The 13,140-nt window shown below is 42.9% G+C and overlaps 1 protein-coding gene across 2 annotated transcripts in view; it reads left to right on the top strand.

The window, feature by feature from the left end:
- LOC138917096 (cytoplasmic FMR1-interacting protein 1) overlaps positions 1–13,140 on the top strand; it is an 87,581-nt gene that overhangs the window by 35,019 nt on the left and 39,422 nt on the right. For both annotated transcript variants that reach the window (XM_070231677.1, XM_070231679.1), the window contains exons 10-13: positions 1,122–1,213; positions 3,615–3,732; positions 7,832–7,954; positions 8,803–8,928. In XM_070231677.1, the coding sequence (XP_070087778.1) occupies positions 1,122–1,213; positions 3,615–3,732; positions 7,832–7,954; positions 8,803–8,928 (459 nt within the window). The remainder of the gene's footprint in view (positions 1–1,121; positions 1,214–3,614; positions 3,733–7,831; positions 7,955–8,802; positions 8,929–13,140) is intronic.

Raw genomic sequence — 13,140 nt, 5'->3', positions numbered from 1 at the left:
TTCCTCCCCATTATACATATCCAATTGACCCTGTCCATTTATTGCAAAGATTATCTTTTCTCCCATTGCCCTGCCGTGTTACTTGGGTCATAAAGCAGGTGTCTGCATGTGTGTGACTGTCTTAGCTTCTCTGTCTTTCTCCACTGGTTTCCGTCTGTGCTCCAGGGCCACACTGTCTTAGTTTTCCAAAGGAATAGGTCTGCATATCAAGAAGTCTTCAAGTTATGTTAAGATTGCCTTGAGTATCATCCCTTCACCTTTCAACCTACATCTTAGCATTGGCTTGCTGATTTTCACAAGCACACAGACACACACTACTGATAGCCTGGTTTTCCTCTTGGAATATTGTTTGGAATTCCATTGAATCTATAGATCAATTTAGTGAGAACGGACATTTAAAAAATACCAAGTCTTCCAATACATGAACCTGATATATTTCTTCATTCACTTAGAATTTTAAATTTTCTCTAGAATTTTTGGTGGTATTTTTGCTTAGAAGACTTGTACATATTTTGTTCATGTATTCATACATACTTTTTTGATGCTATTGGAAGTTGTTCCTCTTTAAATTTTCTTTCTTTCTTTTTTTTTTTTGTTGTGGAAGATTAGCCCTGAGCTAACTGCTGCCAATCCTCCTCTTTTTGCTGAGGAAGACTGGCCCTGAGCTAACATCTATGCCCATCTTCCTTACTTTATATGTGGGACGCCTACCACAGCATGGCATTCCAAGCGGTGCCGTGTCCGCACCCGGGATCTGAACTGGTGAAACCCGGGCCTCCGAAGCAGAACGTGCGCACTTAACCGCTGTGGCACCAGGCCGGCCCCTCATTTTCTAATTGTTGCTTGCATATAGAAATGCAGTTGATTTTTTTGTAACTATAGATCTAGCAAAAGGTAGGTTAATTTTAATATTTGAATTGGTTTTATGAATGTTGGTTCTTAATTTGTATTTTGTTCCGAAAGTGCATGTAGAAGTTATTTACAACTTTTTTGCAGTAAATGATTTGCAGAAATAGCGTTCAATGCATAGTAATTATTACTATTACTCGTTCTTCTTGTGTTTATGTATTTGGTGACTAAACATACATAATGACCCTGTTTTTTTTGTTCTTTGAATACAGCAGCTCCAGGTGGTTCCACTGTTTGGGGACATGCAAATAGAACTGGCAAGATACATCAAGACCAGCACGCACTATGAGGAAAATAAATCTCGGTAGGACGAGCTGCCCATTAGAGCATTCTGCTGTGGCCTCACTGTCGTTTAATAACTCTAGTCATTTATCTGAGATAACACCTTTGCCATTCTCAACTATCTGGAACTGAATGCCTAATGTGGTAGCCCTTGCCACGTGTGGCTGTTTACCTTTAAATTCATTAAAAAATGCAATTTATTTTCTTAGTGAACTAGCCATTCAAATATTTAATAGTTTGTGGCTACTGTATTGGTGAGCACAGATACAGAACTTTTCCATCATCCCAGAGAATTCTTTTGGATAGTGCTGGTTGAAATGTAGACTTGTTAACAAATTCTCTGGGCCTTGTGGTCTGCTGGTCACTTCTTAACAAGCAGCCCTGTTTGTGGGTGGGATGTTTGCGTGTATCTTACAGAGGGTACAAGACTGTAACCTGTGGACCAAATCCAGCCCAGGCCTGTTTTTGGAAAGTCTTTGTTGCTGAGAACGATCTTTACATTTTAAAAGGGTTGTTTTTAAAATAAGACAATGTGACTATGTGACAGATGTGACAGAGACAGTGTAGCCCACAAATCCTAGAGTATTTACTTTCTGGTCTTATCTAGAGAAAGGTGGCCAACCCTGCCATATAGGATCTGTAGCTCACAGTTAAGGTATTATTGTAGATTCCACATAGGCAGGTGAGTCCCATAGGATGCTTTTGCTGACTTTTGTCAAATGCATGCACCCATAGCCAGACTGGCCGAAGTTCAACCATGATTTTGAAAAACCAGTTGCATCTCAATCTGTTCACTCTGAGGCTGGCAGTCTTTTTCTTTAAAGGCCAAATAGTAAACACGTTAGGCTTCAGGGGCCACATGTGGTCTCTGTCTCATATTCTCGTTTGTTTTTTCTTTTCTTTTTTGTCTTATTAAGCAAGTTTTTAAAAATGTAAAAACCATTTTATGGCCCTAGACCCATACAATAGCTGACCGCATTTGACCTGTGCTGTAGTTTGCCAACCTCTGTGCTAGTTTATTTCCAAATATATTTGCCATTAAATCTGCTATGTGATCCACTCTTAGATGGCTTCTCACTCTCCTCTATGTTAAGTTCATTAAGCTGAAACTTCTTTCTGCTTCAGTACCACCTCAAACTCTGATTTGGAACATGAGCTGATGTCCATGGTGTGAATGTCTGGCTGTGACTGAGTTCAGGCTGACAGCGTGACATTCATTACACAATGCTTCTGCCCTAACAGATAGGGATTAGCTCTAGATCATAAGTAATGGAAAGTCAGTAAGAGAATCAGGAAACCATGAGTTTGTGCACTTATTGTCTGTTTTTAATATGATTTATTCTAAGTTTATAGCATTTAATTGGTAATAATGCCCATGTTTCACAGCTTCCTTGGGAGGTGCCTGAGCATATAGCAATCAGCTTTGGGAGCCTGGCCCAAGGGCCCCACACCAGCATCTGGCCCCAGAAAGGGCAGATGCAGAGTGCGCCAATGCCAGCAATCAGGCTCTGGGCTCCAGTGCCTTGCCTGAGGTGGATATGCTGTTGGGGGTCTGCAGGGGAGGCAAGTGTATTGAGAATGGATCCCAGTGCAGAGCCTGTGCCTTGCACGCTCATTGCAGACTTGAGGAGCGGCCTGGGATAATGCCAACATAATCATCCCATCATCCTGTAGTGGAATCAAAGAGAAAGAGGTACTACTTGAGACAGTGCACTGACCGTCTCAAAAAGTGGTAACTTGTATTCCATCCCTTCACGAAAAGGAGACCAGCTTGTTAAAAACACAGAGTACTGGTGCTACATGTGAGGGGGCAGCCGTCTAAGTCCTAAGATCCATGCTTTCTGCCCAAGAGCACCAGCAGTTTCAGTTCTTAATAAACTTCTTTCCCACTAAATTGTGTCTGTTTGCTGCTGAAATGGTGTGCACATATGTTGTGCACATAGGTAGTTATGGTGACAGTGTCTAACTTCCAGATGATGTCAGTTTTCAACTCTCCCCGTAAGGATAACTTTTGCTCCTGAGTCTTTGGCTGATTTGTTTCTATACTATAGCTTATATTTTCCCATGTGAGTAATAAAGAAATAGTTCCTGCCAACTCTGCAATAATACGTCAAGAGGTCCTCGCAAGGGTGATGCATTGTCCTAAATCCAGCAGCATCTCTCAGCGTTTTAGAAAATGGTTTATTGATTATAGAGAAATTACAATTCCTTTTCCAAAACACAGATATGAGAAGGTAGGGCAGTGACCCTGACACAGGGAGAGGGGGCTGGGCCAGCTCTGTTTCCTTGCTGAGAATTCCATATTGTTTCCTAGCCTCCAGCTCCTCTCCCACGCTATGCATGTGTCCTTGGGCACCCAGCGTTGTGCTGCATAAGCCTTGTGCAAGTGCCCTCAGGTGACACACGTTTCCCCTTCACTGCAGATGGACGTGCACATCTTCCAGTAGCAGCCCGCAGTACAACATCTGTGAGCAGATGATCCAGATCCGGGAGGACCACATGCGCTTCATCTCAGAGCTGGCACGCTATAGCAACAGTGAGGTGAGTGGGCCTTCTGCGCCCGCCCGCACTGACACCTGAGGACAGATGGCCCTAGAATGTCATCTGTGTTCTCTGCAACCGAAAACTGACGTTAATTGCTTTGAGAAGCATGGTTGAGTACGAATACTTAAAAAGCACTCGTTATAATGGATGGCAGTGCAGTGAGCATCGTTTTTATCTGTTCACCTGTAGATCTTTTTTCAGAAAAATGTAATAGAGGTCCCAAAAGAAAGGACTGAGGAAAGACCCTGAATTAAGTCTGTTTCCTAGTCTAGTCTTGTTTCCAAGCTGCTAGAAGAGAGAGGGTAGGGCCTCAGGAAAGGAGTGATTATGGCTTGTGGCCGTTTCGTGCCTAGAGGCAGGAAGTCCTGAAGGCAGAGGCGTGTAGGAGCTGCTGGGTCGGTGGGAGGACGTCCTGGCGCCCAGGGGAGGGCCTGGAGTTGGGTGTAGGAGGAAGCGCTATCTCCTCGGCTTCAGGCCTTGTTAATTCCTTTCGGCTTTGCAGCTGGGTTTCCTGTGTCCTTGTTTGGGCTGATCACGTTATCCCCACCTGTCAAGTGTGACTCCAAGCTAGCCCTGCCAGTGTGTGGGGTGTGCTGGAGGGGTGTGTGAGTGTGGAGGAGCATTGGGAATGGCACTTCTCATATCTTAGCAGACAAGGCAGCAAGGTCAAAGCAGTGGTCAGTGGTATGGGTTCTGCAAATAGTCAAGAAGAACCCGGGGACTTGGGGCCACAGACACAGGTCTGGTTTGTGAGACTGTGGTACCTCAGGGTTCTCAGGAGGACCATTAACATTTGTGGGGAACAGCTCTGTGCGTTGGCCCCACCCATTGCAGGATGATGAGCACCCCTGCCCCCACCCACCAAACGCTAGTCGTCATACAACTAGAATGACTGAAAGACAGCCCAGATGTCTTAGGGCATGTGCTGCCTCCAGCAGACCCCTGGTAGGTGGCCGACTCCCTAGTGAGGAGGCCTTACTTCACCCCTTCTCCAGCGGCCAGCACAGCCCTTAGGGTAGAGATGGGGAGCAGCCCCTTGAGACTTCATGATGTAGTTGTAAACCGAGTTCATGGGAAGCTCTCAAAATGTAGAGCTGATTTTTACTCCAAATAAGAGCATCTAACAGCATGCATGGTTCCTGTCATCTTCCTTTTGCTGTTGAGTGTAGTACCTTCAGGATAAGATGATGATTTTAACAAGAAGAAAGAGATCCACCTTTGAATGCTTTACTCAGTTTGTTTATTTATTTATTTGCTGAGGAAGATTTGCCCTGAGCTAACATCCGTGCCAATCTTCCTCTAATTTTTAGTATGTGGGCTGTCAGCACAGCATGGCGACTAACAGAAAAATGTAGGTCCAAGCTCGGGAACCAAACCTGGGCTGCTGAAGTGGAGAGCACTAAATTTAAGCACTAGGCCACCAGCAACTTTGGTTGTTTCGTGTGTTGGCTATTGTGAATAATGATGCAATGAACCCAGGGTTGTAGAGTCAGTTGATTTTTGATGAGGGTATACTCAGTGGGGAGCAAATAATGCTGGGGAAACTGGGAATCCACATACAAAAGAATGAAGTTGGACCCTTTCCTCATACCATACAAAAAATGCAACTCAAAATTGATCATAAAACTAATTGTAAGAGCTAAAACTACCAAACTTTTTAGATTCCATGTATTAGTGAGACTGTACAGTATTCGTCTTTCTCTGTCTGACTTATTTCACTTAGCCCAATACCCTCAGGGTTCATCCATGTTGTTACAAATGGGAGGATTGCCTTCTTTTTTTCGTTTGAGGAAGATTAGTCCTGAGCTAACATCTGCCACCAGTCTTCCTCTTTTTGCTGAGGAAGATTGGCTCTGAGCTATATCCATGCCCATCTTCCTCTACTTTATATGTGGGACGCCTGCCACAGCATGGCTTGCCAAGTGGTGCATAGGTCCGCATCCGGGATCCGAACCTGTAAACCCCACGCCGCTGAAACAGAACGTGCAAACTAAACCGCTGTGCCACTGGGCTGGCCCAGGATTTCCTTCTTTTTTATGGTTGAATAATATTCCACTGTGTATACAAGTATATGTATATACATACACACACACTATTTTTCCAAATTTGTTTGCCTCAGGATCCAAATTAAGTTCCAGACACTGCAGTTTGTTGATGTGTCTCCTCGGAGATGTGTCCCCCTCCGTCTCTCTCCCTCTCTGGGGCATCATTTGCCATGACTTCTGCGCCGTGTTTCCTGTACATTGGTAGTTAGATCTGGAGACCTGATCAGACTCAGCTTCCCTTGTCTCAGCCCACTCGGCCCTTCGTCGGCCATGCCGAAAACCGCTGGAATGTCTGGCTGACTCTGTGATGCGGGCAGCGTTGTCTGCTGCCTAGCTGCGTGCACCTGTAAGGGTGATACTCTAGTTCTGCCCTCCTCCTCAGCCCTCATACCAGCTGTGCCTTACTCTGTGGGATCCCTCCTCCAGAAGAGACAAGGTCACAGCTGGATTCCTTTGCTTTACGTATCAATTGTTAAAATAATTGATTCCCTAGCATCATCTAAGGTAACAAATCAAGGGTTTTTTTAGTACTGTGTTGAAGTCAATCTACTTCAGTTTTTTTCTTTTTCTTTTTTTCCCATACTGGTTCTTAATGACTCCTGCAAATTTTGACTTGATGTCTCAAGATACACGCAGCAATTTTAAAATAGCAATACTGGCACTGCTAATAATCATATAATTACTAGAAACAACATAGTTGTATATCGTAATGTATAACTTTATGTTATATTATAATAACAATGCAATTACCAAAAATTGTTTAAGATTTATTTTGCAGTGGATTTTGTCCTTAGATTTCTCCCTCTGGGTTGTTCATTCACTGTCTCTCAAAGTCGCTTGAAGTGTTTTGTTTTGTGTTGGTCTCAGCCTATTGGTAGTGATGCTGAGACACTCTCTTGGAACTGTGCTACTTGTGGCAGCCTGAGGGTAGAAAGAGAGCATGCATGTGGGCCTGGGGTTCTGCTTTTATTGGAGTTGAGGGTAGGGGCGTAGTGTTTCATGGGCTCACTCTTTATTGGTGAATTTAAAACGTAAGAGTGGGAATGTAAAGCGTGGGAAGAGAAAAAACAAGTGGCCCAAATGGTCACTTATGGAAATCAACTAAGATCTCTAAAGCAAAGGAGCCTTAGGGAGGCAGGTGGCCTCGCTCTTTATCTGGTCATGTGGCTGGCAGTGTGTTTGTTGAGACAGCTATCTTTGAAGTGGATGCCACACAATCAAAGCTTATGTGAGGCACTTGCATTACAAAAAAGAAAGACTAACTGTCAGCGCTTCCAGTCCCCTGGGTCACCCAGGGCTCTCTAAAAGGGGAACTTCATGGGTGGAGCAGCCTGGCTCTTTATCTAGTTGTGTAGCTGGCAGTGTGTTTATTTGAGATGGATGTCTTTGAAATGGATCCCTTGGCAATCAAAAGGTTAATGTCAGGCACTTACATTATAATCAAAAAAAGCCAATTATCAGACACTTATGCTATATGGCCCCACTGTGCGGCCATGATGCCAACTTATTACACAGTTCAGTTCATTGTTTCATTTTGCTTTTGAGTTTCAGGGAGCCCTTCCCCCCCCAATTTAATGTTATGTCATAGTATATACCGTTTATGTGGTTCCCAAGTCAGATGTCTCAAAGGAGGCATGCTCAGAGAAGCTGGCTTCCCCTCTACCCTGTGCCTCCCTACCCTGTAGGTCACTATACTTAAATCTGTTTTATTTGATATAAGCAAATACACAGGATGTGCACGTTTTCCTTTATTTGGCAAGTGGAAACATACTGTGCACAGGCCTCTCTGAACACCATGCCCTGGAGGTTCATCCAGCACAGTCTACAGCATCTTTTCTCTTTGCTTTGAGAGCTACAGAGCATTCATCATTGGGGGCTCTGTGGATGCCAGCCTGTTGCTACAGGGAAGGCTTGTGTGCCCACATCATTTCATATTTTAGAATGTACCTTTAGAGTAGGTTCCTAGAGTGGGTTTGGTGGGTCACGGGGTAAATGCATAGGTGGTTTTTCTGCATATGGGGTGTCTTCCTGATACTTCTGTTGTGCTCTAGGTTGTCACAGGGTCTGGCCGCCAGGAGGCTCAGAAGACAGATGCTGAGTACCGGAAGCTCTTCGACTTGGCACTGCAGGGCCTGCAGTTGCTGTCTCAGTGGAGCGCCCATGTGATGGAAGTGGTAGGCATTCTGTGCTTGCTTTTATTTGGAAATGCAGGGAATTAAAAGAACATCAACCTCCAGCTGGTTAGAAGTGCTTTTGTTCCCAAGCTCCAAGAAATTGACTAAATGATATTTGTTCTGCATTAACTTTGGTCTTTGGATCAAGAAAACATTGGCTTTTTAGCTTTGGCCTTAGAAATAAGAATATATATCAATTTAAATGTTTCTAAGATGACTCAACATACATTGCATGTATGTATGTTACAAATAAAGGGCCTCATCTTTTAAAACGTTTTATAGAATTAAATTTAAGTACTGTTATGATGATTTTTAATTCTCTTTTATTTAAACAATATTTTCTCTGTGGGGTTCTAGCCATCACTTTTTTTGTTTAGTATTAGTAAAATGGTTTCTGATGCCATGTAAAGATTTGCATACCTATAAGTCATAGAAAGTTTTCTCTTTTGTTGTTTATTTTGATCAGACCAAAATTATATTGGATGAGTACATGATCATTTGAATAGCTAATTCTTTTTTTAAACGGTGATGAAATGCCTAGAGTGTTAGAGAGTTAAAATATCCAGGCCGTTTTGTCTGATGTATTTCTTAAACCTCTGGTCTGTTTCTTAAACCCGAAGTCGCATGGCCACAATGTTTTGCACTCTTAGGGAGATGGACTCTGTGTGTGTCTGCGTGGTGTGTGCACGCATGTGTAGCATGTGTGTGTGAGTGAGTGTGACTTTCAGACTCTGCAAATACTACAAGGCTGACCTGTCGGTAGCTTTGGTGAAGGTCATGTGAGTGAGACAAGCAGTTAAGCATTGTTCATTCAGTGTGAATGTCTTCCTCCTTTCTGACCACACCAGTATTCATGGAAACTTGTGCACCCGACGGATAAGTACTCCAACAAGGACTGCCCTGACAACGCTGAGGAGTACGAGCGCGCCACCCGCTACAACTACACCAGTGAGGAGAAGTTCGCCCTCGTGGAGGTATGGTTTGTCTGCTTTCTCTTCCTCCTATGACTCTGGCCTCAAACTTCTTCCCTTTCAAAAGCAAAGGCAAAAATGTGAATAAAAATGCCCATTTTATGTCATTACTTTTATGTAGGGTAGCCCTTTGCATCTATCACAGTTCTCAGTACAGGATAAAGTAGGTTCTTGGTGTCTGCACTGACAGCTCCCCTGGGCAGATCAGGGGTTTGCTCGTGAGCATCTGGGAGGGGGAGCAGCTTTTGGTGTGGAATGCAAGAGGACACGACATGACCCTGGCAGTCTGAGAGAGAAGCGCCCCTCATCTCCTCCAGTGTTTCCAGCTGTTGAATCACCAGCTCTTTGCTCTCACACATGTCAGCTGTGGCTCCCTCAGTTATGCACTGTCTTCACGAGCCTTTTGATGAACAGAAGCTCTTACATTTCACTGCCACCCAGTTTCTTTTCTTTTGTAGTTGAACTTTGCCTGCCTTGTTTAAGAAATCTTTGCATGCTGTAAGGTCCTCAAGGTATTCTCCTCCATTGCCTTCTGGATGTTTTATTCTGCTTTCACATTTAGGTCTGAAATTCACCTGAAGTTAGTTTTTGAAACACTTCGCCTGCCCCCTGCTCTACTTGCCACCTTTATTGTGAACAAGTGACCATACATGTGTGGGTGTGTTTCTACTCACTCTTCTAATCCATCGGCCAGTGTGTCTGTCCCGTGCTAACACCCCTCTGTCTTAATTACTATTGCTGGTTCTAGGTATAGTAAAGCAAGTCTTTCTGTCCTTAGGAGTTCCTCAGCTATTCTTGCCTTTTGTATTTTCATGTAAATTTTAGACTCATCTTTTCGTATCCCAGTGAAACTTTTTGGAATTTATGTGGATCACTTTAGGGGAGAATTGACAAATTCATAATATTGAGACTTTTATAAATATGATATATCCCTCCATTTGTTTAGATTCTCTTTAATTTCTCTTTTATAATCTGTGTAAAACTCCTGCACATACTTTGTTAGCTTTATTTCTAGGTGTTTGATAGTAGGTGGTATATTTTTAAGTTTTTATAAATATTTGTCACTGGTATTACAAATATAAATTATTTTTTGTAGTTTTCCTTATGTCTATCAATTTATCTAAACTGACTTATTAATCATAATAAAGTACCCATAGATTCTTTGGGATTTTTTACTTACATAATCATATCATCTGGAAATGATGACAATTTTATTTCTCGCATCTTTCTTTTTTTTTAAATCACACTGGGTAAGACCTCTACTCGTTAAATAGGAGGCACCAGGCATCCTTGTCTCATTTCTCATCTCAAAGGGAAAGCTTTCAACGTTTCACTATATACTGTATTTGCTGTAGGGTTCCAGAAGCCACTCGTCATCAGGTCTGCAAAGAGTGAGAATTTCACTTCTTCATTGCCAATTTGGATCCCCTTTATTTCTTTTTCTTGCCTAATTACCCTGGCCAAAACTTCCAATACTGTGTTGAATAAGAGCTACAAGAGTGGGCATCCTTGTCTTGTTCCTGTTCTCAGAGGGATGGCTTTCAGTTTTTCCCCATTGAGTATGATGTTGGCTGTGGGTTTGTCATATATGACCTTTATTATGTTGAGGTACTTTACTTCTATACCCATTTTATTGAGAGTTTTTATCATATATGGATGTTGCATCTTGTCAAATGCTTTCTCTGCATCTATTGAGATGATCATGTGGTTTTTATTCTTCATTTTTTTAATGTGGTGTATCACATTGATTGATTTGCAGATGTTGAACCATCCTTGCTCAGGGCTTTGTAAACCCCTTTCTTTTTTTTTTTTTGGTCTTAGGGCCTTCTTGATCATTTCTTGCAGTGGGGGTCTTGTGGTGATAAACTCTCTTAGCTTTTGTTTATCTGGGAAAGTTTTTATTTCTCCATGAAATCTGAAGGTTATTTTCTTTGGATAGAGTATTCTTGGCTGAAAGTTTTTGTCTTTCAGAATTTTGAATATATTTTTCTACTCTCTCCTAGCCTGTAAGTTTTCTGCTGAGAAATCTGCTGAAAGCCTGATAGAGGTTCCTTTGTGAGTTGTTTTCTTCTGCCTTGCTGCCCTTAATATTTTTTCTTTGTCATTGACTTTTGCCAGCTTTACTACTGTATGCCTTGGAGAAGATCTTTTTTTTTTTTTTTCAGGAAAATTAGACCTGAGCTAACATATGGTGCCAATCCTCCTCTTTTTGCTGGGGAAGCCTGGCCCTGAGCTAACATCCGTGCCCATCTTCCTCTACTTTATATGTGGGATGCCTGCCACAGCTTGGCTTGTCAAGTGGTGCCGTGTCCGCACCTGGGATCTGAACCGGCGAACCCTGGGCCCCCAAAGCGGAACGTGCACCCTTAACCACTGCACCACCGTGCCGGCCCAGGAGAAGGCCTTTTTACATTGATATAATTAGGAGTTCTATTAGCTTCTTTCACTTGTATTTTCAGCTCCTTCCCCAGGTTTGGGAAGTTCTTAGCTATTATTTGTTTCAACATGCTTTCTGCTCCATTCTCCTTCTCTTCTCCCTCTGGAATACCTGTAATCTTTATGTTGTATTGCCTAATTGAGTTGGATATTTCTTGGAAAATTTCTTCATTTCTTTTAGTCTTACTTCTCGCTCCTCCTCCATCTGAAGCTTTTCTGAATTTCTGTCCTCCGGACTGCTAATTCTCTCCTCCATAATATCAGCTTTGTTATTCAGGGAGTCCAGATTTTTCTTTATCTCATTCATTGTGTTTTCCCCCTCCACCATTTCTGTTTGGTTTTTCTTTATAGTTTCAATCTGTTTTGTGAGGAATTCCCTCTGTTCTTTAATTTTATTGCTGATTGCATTGAACTATCTGTATTTTCTTGTAATTCATTGAGTTGTTTTTATGATAGCTACTTTGAATTCTCTGTCATGTAAATTATAAATTTCTTTGCCTTCAGGATTGATTTCTGGCTGCTTGTCATCTTCCTTCTTGTCTGGAGTACTAATATATTTCTTCATACTGTTTGATGGCATGGATTTGTGTCTCCACATAGTGATAGTATCAGGTCTCAGCTTCCACCTGCTGCCACTGGGTGGGGGTCAAGAGCTGTGTATTCTGAGCCCCCCCCAATGCCCACCTTGCTCGCTCATAGCTGCTCTTTTTCTAATGTATGCCTGAGTGCCCTGTCCCACTGGCTGAGCCAGAGCTCCAGGCAGAGGGAGGGGCGCTTTCTTTTCCGGCACGATCCCAGGGGTGTTCTTGCTCTACCCTTGCTGTCTGCTCCCCTGGGTTGCTGGCTTTATGAGGACACCCCAGAGTAGCTTGGCCATCTCTGTGGGGGGCTTTCCCAAGGGCTGTGAGGGACCTTGGAGATTGAAGGTGTTCTCGTAAAGATCTCCCCCTTCCCCCTCACCTCTCAGAGCCGCACACACTCCCATGCGCTGGGTCGCTGCCCTTGGGGGAGAGAGAGGAGATCCCCTTATCTCCTTCTACTTCCTCTGGGTGCTCCAGCACCTCCACCTTCAGGCATCTGGCTGCATGGGTTTCTCAGATGTCTTTTATGTTGTGTGAATGTCCTCTGTTGGTTTTTTAGTGTCCTTTTCATTGTGTCTTAGTGGGTAGAGTAAGCGAAGAGCTCACTTTGCGGTGATGCTGACATCAGTCTCCGCATTACTTTGTCATAAGCTTCCATTCTAGTTTTTGGATGAAGCTTCAAAAAACGACTCATGGCGTACTCCTTCTTTTCTGTTGTCTGCAGTGGTTTGTGTAAGATGTCATTTCTTCCTCAAATGTTTGCTAACGTTTATTGGCAAAGCTTTCCCTTCATGGAATGGTTTTTGAAACGTTCACTTTCTTTACTATATATAGCAGCATTCAGATTTTCTGTTTCTTCTTGTATCAGTTTTGGCAGGTTGTATTTTCATGGATTTTCTAAGAGTCTTTCTCAATTTTCTAATGTTTTGGCATTAAGTTTTTCATAATAAATTTTCGTCTTATTTTTGGCACAGTTTTTTTTCCCACGTACTATGCAGTTCACCCATTTAAAATGTAAAATGCAGTGCTTTTTTGGTATGTTCACAGAGTTGTGGAATCACAATCAAATTTGGAACATTTTTGTTACCTCAAAAAGAAACCCCATGCTCACTAGCATTCACTCCCGTTCTCCCTTCCCTTCTACCCTAGGCAGCCACCAGTCTACTTTCTGACTCTGTAGCTTTGCCTGTTCTGAACA

The sequence above is a fragment of the Equus caballus genome, chromosome 1 (assembly GCF_041296265.1).
Source record: "Equus caballus isolate H_3958 breed thoroughbred chromosome 1, TB-T2T, whole genome shotgun sequence".
In the NCBI taxonomy this organism is placed as follows: domain Eukaryota; kingdom Metazoa; phylum Chordata; class Mammalia; order Perissodactyla; family Equidae; genus Equus; species Equus caballus.
Note: the sequence above shows the minus strand (reverse complement) of the source record. Positions and strands in the feature narration are given on the sequence as shown.